This window comes from Haliotis cracherodii, unplaced genomic scaffold (genome assembly GCF_022045235.1).
Source record: "Haliotis cracherodii isolate W230 unplaced genomic scaffold, xgHalCrac1.p SCAF_5, whole genome shotgun sequence".
NCBI lineage: Eukaryota > Metazoa > Mollusca > Gastropoda > Lepetellida > Haliotidae > Haliotis > Haliotis cracherodii.
In genome coordinates, this window is record NW_027266308.1 from 33,458,024 (window position 1) to 33,478,371 (window position 20,348).

General features: G+C 39.3%; 1 protein-coding gene across 1 annotated transcript in view; it reads right to left on the reverse strand.

Moving 5' to 3' along the window:
- Positions 1 to 20,348, reverse strand: part of LOC139442375 (WD repeat-containing protein 43-like) — a 35,531-nt gene that overhangs the window by 12,176 nt on the left and 3,007 nt on the right. The window contains exons 3-11 of the mRNA XM_071223176.1: positions 19,299 to 19,420; positions 11,768 to 11,885; positions 10,922 to 11,058; positions 7,722 to 7,821; positions 6,765 to 6,829; positions 5,731 to 5,908; positions 4,082 to 4,168; positions 2,028 to 2,144; positions 1,670 to 1,810 (exon numbers count right to left, since the gene is read on the reverse strand). Coding sequence (XP_071079277.1) covers positions 1,670 to 1,810; positions 2,028 to 2,144; positions 4,082 to 4,168; positions 5,731 to 5,908; positions 6,765 to 6,829; positions 7,722 to 7,821; positions 10,922 to 11,058; positions 11,768 to 11,885; positions 19,299 to 19,420 — 1,065 coding nt within the window. The remainder of the gene's footprint in view (positions 1 to 1,669; positions 1,811 to 2,027; positions 2,145 to 4,081; positions 4,169 to 5,730; positions 5,909 to 6,764; positions 6,830 to 7,721; positions 7,822 to 10,921; positions 11,059 to 11,767; positions 11,886 to 19,298; positions 19,421 to 20,348) is intronic.

Genomic DNA, 20,348 nt, shown 5'->3' on the forward strand with positions numbered 1-20,348 from the left:
CGACTGCCCTGTATGGCAAAGTAACAAACTACCAGTGATGCTTTAACCTTCAGACTGCCCTGTATGGCTAAGTAACAAACTACCAGTGATGCTTTAACCTTCAGGCTACCTGACTGCCCTGTATGGCAAAGTAACAAACTACCAGTGATGCTTTAACCTTCAGGCTACCCGACCGCCCTGTATGGCAAAGTAACAAACTACCAGTGATGCTTTAACCTTCAGGCTACCTGACTGCCCTGTATGGCTAAGTAACAAACTACCAGTGATGCTTTAACCTTCAGGCTACCCGACTGCCCTGTATGGCTAAGTAACAAACTACCAGTGATGCTTTAACCTTCAGGCTACCTGACTGCCCTGTATGGCTAAGTAACAAACTACCAGTGATGGCCCAAGAGAACTCATATTAAGACTATAAGAGTCTGAGGGTCAGTTTTGTCTTGGGGGGGTGAATACCAACTTGTCAGTTTGAAGCACTATTTCTTAAATGTCTCTTGTGGCATAAGACACAATCAGACTTTACAAAACCAGTATCTCATAGCACTGAGCATGAAAATATGGAAGCCTTACATGTAATTTCTCAACCAGTTTGAAAATATTCCTCATGGGCAAGTGCATGTATATTAATGCATCACAAATACAAGTGAGTGAGTGAGTGAGTGAGTGAGTGAGTGAGTGAGTGAGTGATGTTTTACGTCACTTGTAGCAATGTTCCAGCAAGTGAGTTAGTGAGTGAGTGAGTGAGTGATGTTTTACGTCACTTGTAGCAATATTCCAGCAATATCACGGCTGAGTGCCAGAAATGGGCTTCACACATTGTACCCATGTTGAGGCACAGGTGCCAAACATACTAAATAGCTATCACATGATATAAATCTACAACTATTTCAATTTTTCATTTTTGGATATTTTTAACACTAAAACTATACCAACACCACAAACTGCTGAGTGGACTATTTGCATTCATCTACATTCATAGTTGTATGCTGGCTTGTCATCAGATGTTCCCGCCCTTTCACAGACAGTTGACCCTGCACACAGGACACAAGGTCGAACTACTTAATTCTAAGTTTAGTTGGCAGGGAATACTCAGTACATTGGCAGTGTTCACGCTCCTCAAAGCAATAGCCTGTTGCCGGAGCTCTCTATACTTCACTTCCACCAATCAAAACACACCACTGATAGGTGATCACAACATTCCTTGGAGTTGACCTCGCAACCAACTGACCGTTATGTTTACATACAAGTGATGACAGTCTTGACGCCAAATACTCTTACCACAGCAAAAAATATTTTCTTTGTTTGTCAATTTGAATTTCTATTTCATTACAACTATCAATTAGTTGATATAGTAGGAATGTAAGGGGGAAGTTAGTGGATTTTCTTTCGCCTTCAATCTTGAACCAACATGATAAAACAAACAAAAAGCTTAATTCATCTTGGAAATAGGTCAGTCGTAAACCTTTTCAAAATTCACTATGATGACATTCCCAAAGACATAAACAAAAGTATTAAGGTTACTACATTTGGGGTTAGAGGGCAAATTTGGAAATTCTTGTAATGGCCGCTCCTACACTGATGGCAGCAATGTTACAGAGAGTGTAATGAAAGTGAAACACACTGGGAAGGAGCTTGGGGGGGGGGGAGTGTTTTGTCAAGGGAGACAACTCACACTCAGCAGTTTCTTGTCTTTACTCTGCAGTGCCTGGGTGAGGAGATGGACGACGCTCTCAGCAGTAGGGGGTGCAGTAGCCCCTCCCCTGGTGTCACTCTTGTCCAGGCTGATGGCGTGAAGACGTTCTTCCATCGTCAGCTGCAACAACAACATAACGTGAGCTGCTTCGTAGTGTAGTCCGTCTGCCGGAGCTGTCACAGCATGTACTGATTAAGAATGAATATATTGAACGCATTAATTAATCAACCTAATAAAAATGATGACAAACAAGTAGAATTTTAAACATGCGTAACAGAGAACAAATCTTAATAGTTTTTTCAGCCCAACATAAAAGAAATATAATAAATATATTTACCTCTCCAACAGAGTTTTGTCTTTTCCGCCTTTTGTCTGCAGATAAGCTGGGGTCTTTGGGCACCATGTTGGCTGGCACCAACACTGTGGCTTCCTTGGAGATGCTTGGTGTCCGGATCTGTGGAAGGGACACAATCCAGTGTTAGAATAGTCTGTGTCCTAAAACTTGTGAAAATCTGGACCAATAAGAGGGATAATAGTCCCCTGATACAGTAACTTAATAATGCGTGGTAAACTTGGTAATTACATAATCCAAGGAACAGATGAAAACTATTATCATTCAAGCTTTTATTCATGAAATTGCATTACCAAGTGTTTATACATTCCCTGACACAAATTGTGTTGAAACATATGCAGTTATATTTCCTGATACAATACCCCAATGGCCCCTTTCACAAGAGACAAGGGGTCATGAGGATCAACATTTGAGGAGGATAGAGCAAAACCTGGGAGTTGGTGTAATACACATAGACACAGATAGTGACAATCCAGTCACATCATGGTGCCATGCAAGGGTTCATCCTGGACCCGACACATAAGTGGTGGACATCATGAGCAACAGTCCACATGCATGATCATGATCTCTGTCGGGAGGAACAATGTTACCAGCCAGGTCGCTCAATGGTAGCCACCTAACCCTTTTCAAGCATGTCGCGATGGTTCTTGTGAGAAGCATGGCTACTGGAACCTACTAGGACCTATTTGAATCCTCAACAATCTCAAGGGTGAAGTCCATACTACAGGTGAGTACCGTATTTTCTTGAGTATAGTGCGCACCCATGTATAATGCGCACCCCCTTCTAGCGGGTTCAATATTTTGGAAAAAAAGAAATTTGAATATTATGCGCAGAAAAAATTTACACCATACCCTTTCAGCGAAGTCTGGCAAACGAACAGGTGCTGAGAAACTTCGTCAGTACAAATTCGAGATTTGAGATAAAAATTCACCAGGCATGTTTATTTACCGTTTAAATAGTATTTATTGTTCTACTAGGCATTGTTTTATATCTAGGGATTAAGATTACCTTGTGTATTTTCTCGTAAACTAAGCCGGAAACAGCAATCAGCTGTACACACGTTTTCTTGGAATCGACCGGCGATTCGGTCAAGACACACCCAATGATATAACTTTATAGGATTGTTAATGCAAGGATCGGCAACAATTGTATCTGAAACTATTTTTTTTATCAGGAATAATATATTCCATTATTTTCTTAATTATATGCAGCCTTTACTAAACATATTTAAAATAATAATAACCCTAAGTGAAGCAGCAGATCGCTATTGCCGGGTTTTATTTTTTACATGGAACCAGTCTGACCAGTCACCGTCAAGGCTCACGCGCACGTGATCGCAAGAATTTCATTTTGACATAGAATCGTCAAACAAAAACAAATATGACTTTTAACGAGTCAAAGTATGTCATTTATGATATATGTATCCATTCTCTGTCAACTAAAGTTTGTTTCAAGGCGTCAATAGCGGTATTCTGACCGTGGTTGCTGTTAAAAACGGTGAGTTGTGCGATCTTCCGATCGCTTCACACACGATTTCGCCGAAATTAATAAAAACAATATTATAAGGAATTTTGAATAAAATTAATGAAATAAGTTACAAACATAAGTCCAGATATACAAAGAACACTTTTTATAGCCAGACAGTGTAATTACATGATTATTTTGCGTACTTCAGTATGGATTTGTTGACATGGTATTTCCGGTGTTACGTGCTCACGGTAATGTCATTCCATGGGGGAAAAAAACATCCAAACTCATAATTCGTGTATAATGCGCACCCACTTCTACACAGCTGTGTTTTTTCGAAAAAAAGTGCACACTATACTCAAGAAAATACGGTAGCTGGACGCTGAACCGACAAACCAATCCATACTGTTAACTGGGTTATGCCTGGTTACACTCATGGAACTTGTTGGCTTACAGAATAAAGTACTGACGATCGGAACTATTTTACAGCTCATTTGAAAACTGTTACAACATACTCTGGATGAAATATGCCCAGAATGGGAAGAACACAATTGTTGCTTGCATGTTGTACCTTTGAGACGCCTCCATCTTTCTTAAAGGCAGTCCTCAGTGGGTCTTCTCGGATAAGACAAACTTCAGGCTGAGAGGGGTCATACGCCTGCAACAGAGAAGACACATCATAATCATGATAATGACTTACATCCCATGTATAACAGAGTTTGAGGCCAACATTTATATTTCTTGATTCACAGAATATTGTTCAGTGGGTTTCGACTGAAAACAGGAGTAAACAACCTACTGGCATATTGGTGCAAGTCTCCTTGTTTGTTTTGTTGTTTAAAGGATCAGTTGGTCGGACTCTGCGACTTGGGTGAAGGCACGGACAGTAACTCTTAATATCAATCACTGGATCGTCTGGTCAAGACTCATATATTTACAGGTGAGTGTCATATAGATGGAATATTGCTGAGTGCAGTGTTCAACAACAATCGACAAAGATTACCTGACTGTCAAAATTCCTATCTTAGTCATATATGATAAACATGATGTAGTAGTTATGGTGTGTAATTGTTCATCGATTTCAAGAGCCCATTTATTTTTAAACTTTTAAAACTCATGACCATGACGACAAAGAAACAAATATCGCACTTTTGAAAACCATATCACATTATTCTGATTTAATATTTCTTGATATTACAAGAATTTAGCAGTTGTGGTTGAGTCCAATCTGATGTGTGTTGGCTGGTACACTGATATTGTTCATAAGAACAAGCAGTATTGAACAACACAAATTATTTTTGCACCCATTGGGCAATGCTTTTTCTAAACAAGAAGAAACATCGTATTTTTGGTGCATTATGTTTAACTTTGTTGGTTTGTTGTTTTACGCAATCTCATTAAAATCAGATCTTAGTTATCGCTGTCGCTAAACAAAGCTCTGAGGACATCCCATTACGGGTCAAGCCAGAACGACCTTTCATCTGACCAATGAAAACGTTGCTTACCAGATCATGAAAGTGACATTTGGAATGTGTTTTCTACTCATGCAACCTTGAAAACATTAACACAGGGTATTCCAATCGACAGTTGCGACTGATTCCGTCAAAATTATCGTCCACTCTCGCTTCCGTGGGATAAACATTCGAACAGAGGAGGCGTTGCACAGTACGCGGGAAGCACTGCCATACAATCTAAACCAAATATTAGACATTCCGGAATGTTCCAAAATTTTAATCGAGAACTGTCAACATATTTTTCAAGCGTAGTCTGAAATGGAAGTCACCAGGTTGAAACGAGTTCAGTAAAGCTCGAGAAAGCTGCTTCCTAATTGACTGTGGTCGACTTCTTGTCATTTCAGTGGTCGGTCAAAAGGTTGCTCTGATGTGACCCGTAATGGGATGTCCTCAGATCTTTGTTTAGAGGCAGCGAGAATTTAGATCTGATTTTAATGAGATTGTTGTTTTACGCTGTTCTCAGCAATATTCCAGCTATATGGCGGCGGTCTGTGAGTTATTGAGAGTGGACCAGACAATCCAGGGACCAGACAATCTAGTGATTGACACCATGAGCATCGATCCACACAATTGGAATATAACATCAACCAGGTCAGTGAGTCTGACCACCCAATCCCGTTAGTCATCTCTTACAACAAGCATGTCCTTATTTGTAATAAACAATAATTATACATGTACAAAAGATTTAAATCAGATCATATCTTACCACTTTCTCGAAAGTAGGTTTGAGGTAGCTACCATGAGCTAGCAACAAACTTTTCTCCTTTCCTCCCTGTACCTGAGCTGCGAGCACCGGGATTGGTCGGGGCGTGTCCTCCTTAACACCGCCACCAGCCGTCACCACCTGTATCTTAACTTTCGGACGAAGTGGCTTTTTTAACCTCCTGAAAGAATGTCATATATCATAAGTGAACTATATATTTCACAACAGAAGCAATACAAACTGACCAGCGATGTAAATAAGACCACCTGTAGCAAGGTGAAAGGGAGAACCATTGGTTCTTGGCAGGAAATTTAATGAGTGCTGGCACTGAATTCAAGTCATAAAAATAGGGATTGTTTCTGAACACTTTCCAAAGTTTTCTAAATTACAAATACTAAATGGAAAATCCTACAACCCTAAACAGACTGAATATGTTACCAAATGTGTAGCCAAATATCAGCCCATGGGAAATCAAAAAAGAAGTCCTTGCTGTTGGTAGTTTATGAGCCAAGTGGATGGAACTCAACACCATAAACAGCAATCTTACACCTTTGGTATCAAATACAACAGACATTTTCATTCATTACACATTAGTTGGTTGTTTAACGCCTCACTCAATCGCAATATTACAGCTATATTACGGCGGTCTGTAAATAATCGAGTCTGGACCAGACAATCCAGTAATTAATATCATGAACATCGATCCATGCAATTGGAATCGATGACATGCATCAACCAAGTCAGCGAGCCTGACCACCCGATCCCGTTAGTTGCCTTTTACGACAAGCATAGTCACCTTTTATGGCAAGCATGGGTTGCTGATGACCTATTCTACCCCAGAATCTTCACGGGTCTACACATTAGTAGTAGGCCTGCATACCAGTATGGCAGTTTAAGCAGCACTTTACAGACCACTAAGGGTGACTGACCTGACAGCGTCCTGAATACACTGGAATACCCCACACCAACGTGCCTTGTTACCATGGTTACAGGGATTCTCACTAACACAGTGCAGTATGGTCATGGTGGTAACTTACCCATTTAACGTGTGTTCAAACACTAGCACTTGACCACTTTTTGTAACAACCGCTAACAAGATGGACTGAAATAAAGAAGGGTTCATTCTGAACACAACTCATACCATTATCATTACTGAATACAACAATGACAGTCTTCATTGTTATGTCTGTATATGTTGCATCAAATACCTTTGGCTAAACCACACAAAAGAAATGCTGAGCACCAGCTGGGTAGTCAAAGTCAAGTCAAAGAAGTTTATTGTACAAAAGGCCACCGGCCCATATACAAGAAAGAGTTACGCATGTAGATACAATTACATTTGTTACACATTGGGATATACACGTTGTTTGATTGATTCATTTCTTTTGGCTAATGCATGCTTAATATAAAGAGAAAGATTTAATATATTTGATTCAACTACTACATTGTTTTAATACATTTCTGTATGACACAACTGGGACTGAACAACCAGCCTTCCTGGCAGGTGCTCTCTATCCACCGGACCACAGAGGTGGTCTGACTGTTAGAATGTTATGTTTGTGGTTGAGCGGATGACGCCATACAGTTTGAAGATTATCACTGCTTTGACTTAACCTTCATATTGATGTTTGTTTGTTTGTTGTTGTTTAACGCCACAGTCAGCAATATTCCAGCTATATGACAGCGGTCTGTAAATAATCGAGTCTGGACCAGACAATCCAGTGATTGACATCATGAGCATTGAGCACGCAAATGGGAGATGATGACATGAATCAACAAAGTCAGCAAGCCTGGCGACCCGGTCCCTTTTACGACAAGCAGTCACTTTATACGACAAGCATCGGTTGCTAAGCCCTACTCTAGACCTACCTATCTTCACCGGATGTTGATAACTGCGGTGTAATGATTCATCTAAGCAGCCTGATGCTAAAAGACAAACCAATGCAGTGTATGACCCACAGCAAGACTGATAAGTTCTAATACTGTTCCCTCACCTGATCTTTTGATGACTTGGAAATATTTACATAGACAGGTTCATCAGGTAGAGAGAAAGAAGCTAGGGCATTTTTGTCCTTGGAGGATGTGTCAATCTGCCTGTAGGGAAGAACAAAACATTACCAATCATCCCTCTTTCCACTGTGAATGCCTTGAAAACAAATCAGCTGATAATGTGTTGTTTTACAGACAGCGATATTCAAGCCATGTGAAAGTCTATTCTGGCCCTTACTTTGAGTGTTGGTTTGTTGTTTTATGACGCACTCAGCAATATTCCAGCTATATGACGGCGGTCTGTAAATAATCGAGTCTTGACAAGATAATCCAGTGATTGACATCATGAGCATCTATCCACGCAAATGGGATACGATGACATGCATCAACCAAGTCAGCGAATCTGACCACCTGACCCTGTTAGTAGCCTTTTACGACAAGCATAGGTTGCTGAAAACCTATAAAAACAATGATCTTCACAGGTCTTGCCTTTACAAATCAGTCAGTAATCATGCTTTTGACATAATCACTATCCCATGCAGTCACAACACAGCATGATCCCATTTTAGGTACACCTTACTTGTACTCAAACAAACACAATATTGACATGTAGTCTGGAGCTTATTGTCTCTAAATGATTTGTAACACTAAGGAATAGAAATGCTAGTGGATAGAAACATCCTGGAAATAAAGGCATCAGCATGGCACACCCAGTCGGGGTATCAGGAAACACAAAGAAACAAGTCAAGGAGGTTGAGCACCTGATCCATCTTTGACACGACTTACTCTCACCTAGATCCCCATGGGGAGAAAAATAAACTGTACTTTGATGTGAGCCAATTTGAACAAGAATAAGGTAGCTAATTCATAGGAATATCCAGACAATTTCAACATCATTAAATGTTTCAGAGCATTTGAACAAAAAGGTCAAATTGATCAATCTGTTTCAGTAGCCTGAGATGGTATCCCTGCCCTTTACAACTGATCCAGACATAGAATCTGGTCAGGTGTCAATAGGACAGGGGGTGGCGATAGGGTGGAGTAGGGTGGTGTATCAGTGGTTATATTTGCCTTTTTCTTGCCACAATGCTAAAGATAACGTTTTCAACTTTATTGCATACAAACCTAATGAAAAGCAACTGTTGAGGGCACACTAAGTAAGGATAAGATATATGAATGAACAACTTCTTTATTACAAGTAGGAGCGACGTTTCGGTGCAGGTTGCTCCTAATTGTAACAAAGATGTTGTTCATTCATATATCTTATCCTTACTTAGTACTCCAACTTCAAAGAAGTTTGACAAAGTATTCATGAAACATTCCTGGGTTTCAGACCATTGGAATTATTCTTACATTAATCATTTTTATCTCTTTCTCATTTTTATGTCTGTTTTTTTTATAGTTTGGAAAACTTAGCAATCATATTGGATTAAGCCCTGAAGACATTCTGTTGAATTCACACACAGAAACAAAGAGACTATATCCAAGATAATGTTAACTGTATCAGAGCATTTGAACAGGAAGGTCAAAGTGACTGATCTGTTTCAGTAGCCCGAGTTGGTATCCCTGCCCTTTACAACTGATCCAGACATAGAATCTGGTCAGGTGTCAATAGGACAGGAGGTGGGGTTACAGTGGGGTGGTGGTTCAGTGGCCTGAATTGGTATCCCTGCCCATTACAACTGATCCAGACATAGAATCTGGTCAGGTGTCAATAGGACAGGAGGTGGAGCGGAGTAGGGTGGTTGTGCCAGACTGACATATGGGACACTGCACAATCACATATAAGGCTCATATAGACTTTCCGCTGAGGAGAGATAAGGTAGAAAGAAAGTAGGAACTATGTTTTGGCATAATGGTTGAAAACATGTTGAAAATGAAGTCATTCTAAACACTGACAGATACCAACCAAACATGTCCAAGAGTGAGTGAGTGAGTGAGCATGGTTTTACGCCGCTTTAAGCAATAATCCAGCAAAATCACAGCGGGGGACACCAGAAATGGGCTTCACACATTGTACCCATGTCGGGAATCGAACCCCGGTCTTCGGCGTGACGAGCGAACGCTTTAACCACTAGGCTACCCGACCGCCCCAAACATGTCCAAGAATGACAGTTGAATTAATGCGTACATTGAAGTTGAAGTTACAACGACAATAACAACACTTGAAGGAATAAGTAATTTTGAAACAAATGCTGACTTATCAATGGAGAAGTGAGGTGAGGTGAAATGAGGTTAAACGCTGCATTTGAGATTATTGCACTTACTTAGCAATGTGCATGCACATGTGTATGGCTGCTTGGACTAGTTCACGCTAATGTGCTGGTTTTATTGTGCTTACCCACTGAGATGCCATGCCACAGTTTTACCACGGCAAGCATGGGTTGCTGAAGACCTATTCTACCCCGAATTCTTCACGGGTCCAAGGTGAAAGGGAGAACCATTGGTTCTTGGCAGGAAATTTAATGAGTGCTTTCACTGAATTAAAGTCATAAAAATAGGGATTGTTTCTGAACACTGAAAATCACTTTCTGAAGGTTTCTCAATTACAAATACTAAATGGGAAATCCTACAACAGAAAACAGACTGAATATGTTACCAAATGTGCAGCCAAATATCAATTGGGAAATCAATAAAGAAGTCCTTGCTGTTGGTAGTTAACGAGTGAGTGAGTGAGTTGGGTTTAACGCTGCTTTTAACAGTATTCCAGTTATATCACAGCGTGTCAGCTTAATGTGGGAGGAAAGCCTGAAGTGATGCAGGTCTCAGACGTTTACCATTTCGGTGGAACCCACAGGTACAGGTATGGTGCTGACGAACATAGAAACATAATTGGGGTGAACCCGGATACGAACCCACAATCATAGGTTTCTGGTGTGCCTAAGGGACACAACTCTGCACAGCGAATCACAGCGCCTTAGACAACTGGGCCACCCGTGCCCCTTACATCACTCAGACACAGTATAGCGACTCCAGAGACAGGCAGTCCTTGCACTATCCTATTTAAGCTGAGCACCAGGCAAGGTAACAAGTACCATCTTTAAACATCTTTTGCCCCGACCTTCTGTTCTCCATGCAGATGCTCTATACACTAGACTACAGAGGCGGTGGAAAGAAAATGAATGAAAATATTACATCTCTATTGCAATAGGACTTGCTCAGGATTTCATCCCTTGTTATATGCATACAGCATCACATGACTCACCATGCATTAATGACTCGGTCGCTCCGGGCAGCAGACAGGAAGTATGAAAGTTCAGCTGAGTTTGGATTCGGAGGAGTTTCCCCAATTAACGGAACAGAAATCAGTCTGAATACTTCTGTTGCATGGCCAGTGAAACTCTGCAAAAGGAGATGAACATGATGAACTTGGTCTTAATGTCACTTTGACAGTATTTTGTGTTAATCTTAGTGTGAGAGAGTGGAGGGGGAGAGAGACTCAATAAAGTGTTATTACATTGGTGTAAACTGTAATGCATGGGTATAGCAGACAAAAAACCTACAGGTCGTCAGGGTGAATCAGGGATTCAAACCATGACCGGCAGATCCTGGTAGATAAGGGAGGTAACTCTGCAAATAAGTTACAGACTGTCAGGTCTCCGAGACACCTGCAATCATGAGTCTACATACACATGACACAGGTCCTTCATGCTTACTGCTAAGATGAGTGGGTGAGTTGAGTTTAACGCCACTTTTAAGCAGTTGTATCACAGCGTGTCAGCTGAATGTGGGAGGAAAGCCCACACAAGTGAGGCAGGTCTCATACGTTAACCACTTCAGTGAAACCCATGAGCATGGGTATGGTGCTGACAAACCTAGAAACATAATCAGGGATTCCGGGATTCCAACCCACGATCATAGGTTTCTGGCACGCCGAAGGGACACAACTCTGCACAGCGACCCGTGGCCCCTTCTGCTAAAATGACTAAGTGAGATTACTGCTTAATGCATCAGCTGTTTTGCAGCAGTTAGTGTTACTAACCATACTAACCTGATCATGACGCCTTGCATCACGGTAAAACTATATGAAAATTTGGAGAAGCATTCTTACCTTTAAAACCTGCCGTGTATGAATTTCCCACAACTTGATTGACCTGCCAGCTGTGAGAAGGTGACTGTGTGAACACATGCACACAGAATATACACTGCCCTTGTCGGCCTTCCACTTCCTGAAACAGACAGACACACAGAATATACACTGTACAAATGTAGCAACTGCCTTGTAAAATGTAGCAACTGCTAAAGTTTAGCTAAGCAGACGCTACATTTTGCTAGCCATATATGACAAATCAGTGATCGACATCACATAATTTATATAACTTAAGACCTCCATGGAAGCATTGCCAGGAGTTGGACCAGGTCCATGGTATGGTGGGGCTGCACCCCCATCGTCGATACTACTTATGATGCAGTTTAACATGGATACCCCACTAAAAGCTTTTCAAAGTATCTCAGTATACATCCACCCCCATAAACTAGGGATGTCAATGAATATCGCAATATTGGTAAATTTGTAACATTGATGCTGTATCACTAAAAGTTTAAGGAGATCAACATCCAATTGATAATTCACTGACACAGAAGTTTACATTTATCAAGATAACCATTGTTAGGGACAATGAGAAGGCAGAAATTCAATATTGAACAGTTAACGGATCAGCCGAGTTCATAATTAGCATTAAACTGATTAACTGCAGATCTACATTGTAATTTTTATCTACTCACATTCAGAATAATCTGTCTTATCATTAACTGATATATCATACTTTTGAGGTGATACATCAATACTACAGTACTAAAATGTCCAATCAATGACACTCCTACTGCAAGAAAAAGTTCCTGTAAATTTTAGTCTGCAGAGTTAAATGAGACTCTAACTACATCATATTGGCTGATCTTTGTCAAACCAAAACGGGATGTCTGTTGACTGGTGCACTGCTCCAGTCCATGAGAAAACCAAGCAGTATGTTAGAAAACAAGATTGTTGTTGCACCCATTGGGCAATGCTTTTTCTAGACAAGAAGAAACATCGTATTTTTGGTGCCAAGTATTATTCATTGTACATCAGGCTATTTGTTTGATTGTTGGTAAACATGGTTTGCTCAAAACTAACGAGTATGATCCTCCTAAAAGTCTTTTAAACTAAAAACTATTTAGAAATTAAAAAGTTGGTTTTTTTTAGAGATGAGGTGAAATGGGTTTATTGCACTTATATAGCGGACAAATGCTGATTCTATAATATAGCGCCATCCCACTGCGATACCATGCCAAAGTTTACCGTATATGACCCCATATAAGCCGAATAAGCATGGATACCCCATGTAGACACAGTATACTGACGCTGAGCCATCCAGTCCTTGTTTAATCCCCTTAATGCCGAGCGCCATACAGGGCATCATCTTTTAACGTCTTTTGGTACAATGCAGGCAGAGATAGAACCCTGGACCTTCTGCTCTACAGGCAGACAATCTACCACTAGAACACAGAGGCGGTGTTTATGTTACTATTATTAGAGAGCCAATGTGATGAATGTAAACATAGCCAGGCCAATGATACAACCTGAATTTCACTGACCATGCCATGGATGTAACATTTTAGGAGTCTTGACACTACGGAGATAGAAACACTTAGAAGCATGACAACACAGATGTTCAGGTGTGCCCTCTGCGACATACATGTATGTATGCCAACAAGAGTATTTTTCATTTAATTATATTTGACATTCAGCATATTTGAATTCTCACAAATTAAGTGTGCTCACAACAATGTTCTATCTATTTGTCCAGTGGAATGAAGCGAAGGTGCATTTATCTCTGCCCTCTTAGGATCAACACCAACATAAGTTATTTTATAAAGAGATCTGATTTCTACATGTTCTATGTGTACCCTGCGGCATGTTTTGGCACCAAGAACTTATCCAACCATGCGATGATTTGGACGCTGAAACTGACACGCTAATACAAGGAACGTAAAACTTTGCATCATGTTACAACATCTTACAACCTTTTCAGGAATGTTTTTATACACAATTGTTATTGGTTTAACATGTTTAATGTTTATAATTACTTCACTGTGTTTTCACTGATGCATATTTAACTCTGGAAAGCAGTACATGTGTGTTGGCTGGTGCACTGCTTCGTCTACCAGATGAAGAAGCAGTATTTAGGAACACGGGATTGTTCTTGCACCCATTGGGCAATGTTAGTTCTAGAAAGAACAAACATCGTATTTTTGGTGCTGATGGCAAAATTCTCCTTAGAAGATTTTAATTGAATGATAAAATGATTAACTGAAAATCGACTGGGATAAAAAATCTTGGTCAAAGCTCTATTGTGTCCCTTTTTTTCTATCAATCTTAAACATTGTTTAGCAAAAGTCAAATATGTCTTAATATTATAAGTATGTTAGTTGGCTTAGATGAATTAAGAAACATAATTCCTACACAAAATGTTAATTAAATAAGATGATTAACCATGTTATCTGAGGATCAACTGTCAAAATAACTTCCGTTTCCATTTATTATTAAATCATTCTTTTCAAAAGCATGAATTTGAAACAAAATAAATGCTGCCAATAAATACTACACTATATAGACTGATGACTAAATGGGCTCTTGAAATCTGCCAATCAAGGCATTACACATGCCTGGCCTTAACATGTTAAACTGCATGTTCATTTCAGAATGTGAACAATGCAAAAGGCAACACATTATTTTTAAACAAAAGTTTTAAAAATCAAGGCCATGATGACGAAGAAACAAATATTGCACTTTTGAAACCATTTCACATTATTCTGACTTAATATTTCTTGATATTACAACAAGAGCTTAGCAGTTGTGGTTGAGTCCAATCTGATGTGTGTTGGCTGGTACACTGATATTGTTCATAAGAACAAGCCGTATTGAACAACACAAATTGTTTTGGCACCCATTGGGCAATGCTTTTTCTAAACAAGAAGAAACATCGTATTTTTGGTGCAATATGGTTAACTTTTTGTGTTTGTTGTTTAAAGACCCAATTAACAATATTCCAGCTACCAGTATATTACGTCAGTCTGTAAATAATTGAGTCTGGACCAGACAATCCAGTGATGGACATCATGAGCATCGATCCACGCAATTGAGATCGATGACATGCAAGTCTGATCACCCGATCCTGTTAGTCACCTTTTACGACAAGCATAGTTGCCTTTTACAGCAAGCATGGGTTGCTGAAGACCTATTCTACCCCGAATCTTCACAGGTCTTGACATGAGCATTGATCAATTGACATCATGAGCATTGATCAATTGACATCATGATCATTGATACAGACAATTATGATACAATGACATGCATTAACCAAGTCAGCGTGTCTGACCACCCGATCCCGTTAGTCGCCTCTCACGGCGAGCATGTGTTGCTGAGGACATATTCTCAATACCACATCATTCACATGGTCACAATGTTGATCACTACTCAGGTTACCATGGTTACAGATAGGTTTTAAGCATGTTTTACTGATAATCTGTTTGCATGAATTTAAATTGTAAAGCCATATACCAGATATTTCAATAAAACAAAAGCCATATACCAGATATTTCAATACAACCATGAACAATGACAATCATGATAAATGTGTAGTGTGAATAATTTATCATTTTCTTTTTTAATGTTTATCCATATCAAATAATTAACATAAGAACAATCTGACAATTCAATATTCATGTTCTTGCAGGCAACATATGGCCTCAAAGGTTTATACCATTTGATCCTTTTCCCCAAACCTAAATGACACAGCAGCTGGTATTTTACAAAAAATGCTGACAAGCATGTCTATCCACACAATTATTACCATTTTCTCAAAAGGATGTTATCTTTTATACAAATCTGATACATGAAATGCAATAACTTATGTTTATTTCTTCACCAACAATGAAAATATTTCAAAACCCTTTTAACATACTTGAAAGGAAAGCAACAGTTGTAACACACAAGTGTAACAGTGTAGATGTTACTGATGCATATTTAACTCTATATAGCAGTACATGTGTGTTGACTGGTGCACTGCTTCGTCTACCAGATGAAGAAGCAGTATTCAGGAACACAGGATTGTTCTTGCACCCATTGGGCAATGCTAATTCTAGAAAGAACAAACATCGTATTTTTGGTGCTGAAGCAAAATTCCCTTTAGAAGATTTTAATTCAATGGTAAAATGATTAACTGAAGATGTAAAGGTATAAAAAATCTTGGTCAAAGCTCTGTTGTGTCCCTTTTTTCAAATAAGTCAAATATGTCTTAATATTCCAAGTGTGTTAGTTGGCATAGATGAGTTAAGAAACATAATTCCTACACAAAATGTTAATTACATAAGATGATTAACCATGTTATCTGAGGATCAACTGTGAAAAAGACTTCCATTTCCATTTATTATTAAATCATTCTTTTCAAAAGCAAGGATTTTAGGCAAAATTAATGCTGCCAATAAATACTACACAATGTACACTGATGACTACCGGTAAATGGGGGACCCCGACTTAAATTGGCTCTTGAAATCTGTAAACCAAGGTATTACACCTGCCTGACCTTAACATGTTAAACTGCATGTTCATTTCAGAATGTGAACAATGCACTAATATGCAACACATTATTTTTAAACTAATAAAAGTTTTTAAAATCATGTCCATGACGACGAAGAAACAAATATTGCACTTTTGAAAAACATTTCACATTATTCTGATTTAATAATTCTTGATATTACACCAAGAATTTATCGGTTGTGGTTGAGTCAAATCGGATGTGTGTTTGCTGGTACACTGATATTGTTCATAAGAACAAACAGTATTGAACAACACAAATTGTTTTGGCACCCATTGGGCAATGCTTTTTCTAAACAAGAAGAAACATCGTATTTTTGGTGCAATATGGTTAACTTTTTGTGTTTGTTGTTTAAGGACCCACTTAACAATATTCCAGCTACCGGTATATAACGTCAGTCTGTAAATAGTCGAGTCTGGACCAGAAAATCCAGTGATGGACATAATGAGCATCGATCCACGCAATTGAGATCGATGACAGTTTATACCATTTCCCCAAACCTAAATGACACAGCAGCTGGTATTTTACAAAAAATGCTGACAAGCATCTCTATCCACACAATTATTACCATTTTCTCAAAAGGATGTTATCTTTTATACACAGCTGATACATGAAATGCAATAACTTATGTTTATTTCTTCACCAACAATGAAAATATTTCAAAACCCTTTTAACTCTTTCATCACTGGCTGCCCCAGAGTTATGTCCCTTGAAACCCTGCAGTCCCTGACACTGACAAGGCCTGTACACTGGCCTCCCTGGCAGTATTATTGGAAAATCACACCATCATTTTTGATGCACTTTTTCTACCAGAAACTTGCTTTTAATATACATTGATCATATACCATTGTAAAGAGGATTAAGTATACTTTAATATTCTTTGTTGTTATTGTCTCTAACCTTTGTCATTATCTAATTACAGGTGTTTACAAGTGAAATAAAACTTGAAAACACTGAAAAAATGAAAACAGACAATGAATTTTGGCTCAAATTGTATTAAAAATCACAAAACTAAATCACAGATACAAGGTAAACATAACACAGTGGTCTTGTCATCTTGGACGGCACAGGTAATCGCAGGTGTTACAGGTAAATTCTCTTCATGCACATCTGTAAACAAATAAACAAGTTTACAACTCTTGGTACTGACTTTGTTTTCTATACTGATGTCACATATTACTTATGATACACCTACAGCCTCTTAGGTAAACTCGTTAACACAAGTAAACTTGTTAACGCAGGTAAACTTGTTAACGCAGGTAAACTCGTTAACACAGGTAAAAACAAATATTTGATTTATTTTGTTCTTTTTCAGGATTTGAAACAAAAATTAAGTATTTAAGTTTTTAAAAAGTAATTTATCACATTACATGAACATTGAACCACAGCTACTATAAGAATGACATCACAGGGAAGATATCACAGATTGATCTGAAGAGGGAAAGATTGTAAAAGGACAGAAAGATCGTAAATTCAAGTTCTGCAAATATGAAAGTTGTGATAACATATTTACAATACACTGCTATTTACAACTGCATAATAAATTAAATCAGTACTTTATTAAATCAATCAATAAATAAATAATTTATACAGTTACTAAAATTTAAATTAAGCTGTAAAAAACAAGAGAACAAACATGATTATAGAAATAAATTTTATTCAAATTGAGCGAAATATAAGGACATACGACAAACCGGCAAACTACAATTCGGATTGCGATCAGAAAAATAAATTAAAAAAAAAGAAACAAATACGTCATGCCACTCACCTTTGTTGTTGTTGTGATCGCTCGTTCACGTGCATTCTCATTCGTCGCACTGATAATCTGTTCAAACACAGAATCATTGTAAAACAGTTGGAAAAAATCAATAGCATGACTCTTCACTCACCGTACGTGTCAATATATATATATTCTTGAGTCCGGTCGCCTCTTCAAAATCCCTCATGTCTCCACTGTTGTGATCCCTCTGCCACTCCCATTCTTGAAAGTTGGCGGGGGGGACACCTCGTCGAAACCGTCAAAATCTTCACCAAAATATTCGCGAAATTCCCTCTCCCCTTCGCTTAAATTATTCAATTCAAACACATTATTATTCCCGATAGAGTCGTTGTTAATCATCTGATCGCTATCCTAATCGTAGTTGGCCGCCATTACGCTTGATTTACGATTCAAGCGAGAAAAATACCTGTCGCGAAAACAGGTGACATCCGCGATTTTCGCGCCAAAAAGACGGGGAAATTCCATAGAATGACGTGTCAATCACGTGTAGATCTCGTTTCCATATTTAGAACGAGATTACACACGAGAAAGGAAGTAGAAAGAGCGATTTTGTAAACACGCTCGCGCCGCCCGATTTATCGGGCAGCCGGGTGTGGGGCTTGGACTGTTCTCGCCCGATTTTTCGGGCAGCCGGGTACTGGGACACGGTTTATGCTGCCCGATAAATCGGGCAGTCGGGGCGAAAGGGTTAACATACTTGAAAGGAAAGCAACAGTTGTAACACACAAGTGTAACAGTGTAGATGTTACTGATGCATATTTAACTCTACATAGCAGTACATGTGTGTTGGCTGGTGCACTGCTTCGTCTACCAGATGAAGAAGCAGTATTTAGGAACACAGGATTGTTCTTGCACCCATTGGGCAATGTTAATTCTAGAAAGAACAAACATCGTATTTTTGGTGCTGAAGCAAAATTCCCTTTAGAAGATTTTAATTAAATGGTAAAATGATTAACTGAAGATCTATTGTGTTCTTTTCTTATTTATCAATCTTGATCATTGTTTAGCAAAAGTCAAACATATTTTAATATTCCAAGTATGTTAGCATGGTTAGCTGGCAGATATGTGTTAAACTTCAATAATGATTTTACATTGTTTAGTGAGAGGTACATTCCTTCACTATGTTAAAATCCTGATGACTACAGATCAACAAGTTGGAATTGCACCCAACATTCTGTACAAAGAAGGCGTTTACATGGGAGCATGCTGCTCAGTGCCCCACTCACTGTTTGACTTTGCCTGTGACAACATCCCACTCTATGACATTGTGATCACTGGAGCAGCTGTACAAGGTTGGTGCTTCGGGGTGCCAACATGTGCCGTTGACTGTGTCTGTGTGACCCTCCTCCTGAAATTAACATTTGGTTGAACATGGATGGATATATTGCATTGATTGGGACTGGATTTCAAGAGCTTCAGTTTGTAATATATTTGATAGTTACATCAGTTCAAAGCCATTGTTTCATAACATTGGAATTATTCCTACAATACTCATGATTATCTCTTTCTCATTTTCATTTTTATGCCTGTGATAAAGAAGGTTTTTTTATGGTTTGAAACACATAGCAATCATTTCAGATTAAGCCCTGAAGACATTCTGTTGAATTCACACACAGAAACAAAGAGACTATATCCAAGATATTGTTAACTGTATCAGAGCATTTGAACAGGAAGGTCAAAGTGACTGATCTGTTTCAGTAGCCCGAGTTGGTATCCCTGCCCTTTACAACTGATCCAGACATGGAATCTGGTCAGGTGTCAATAGGACAGGAGGTGGGGTTACAGTGGGGTGGTGGTTTAGTGGCCTGAATTGGTATCCCTTCCCTGTACATCTGATCCAGACATGGAATCTAGTCAGGTGTCAACAGGACAGGGGGTGGTGGTTCAGTGGCCTGAATTGGTATCCCTTCCCTGTACATCTGATCCAGACATGGAATCTAGTCAGGTGTCAACAGGACAGGGGGTGGTGGTTCAGTGGCCTGAATTGGTATCCCTTCCCTGTACATCTGATCCAGACATGGAATCTAGTCAGGTGTCAACAGGACAGGGGGTGGTGGTTCAGTGGCCTGAATTGGTATCCCTTCCCTGTACATCTGATCCAGACATGGAATCTAGTCAGGTGTCAACAGGACGGGGGGTGGGGAGTTGAGTAGGGTGGTGGTTCTGGGGCATGAGTTGGTTTTCCAGCCCTTCACAACTGATACAGACACTGAATCTGTACAGGTGCCAGGAAGACAGGTGGGGCCTGGAAAGAGCGTTTAGTGTTGTGGTGGGAC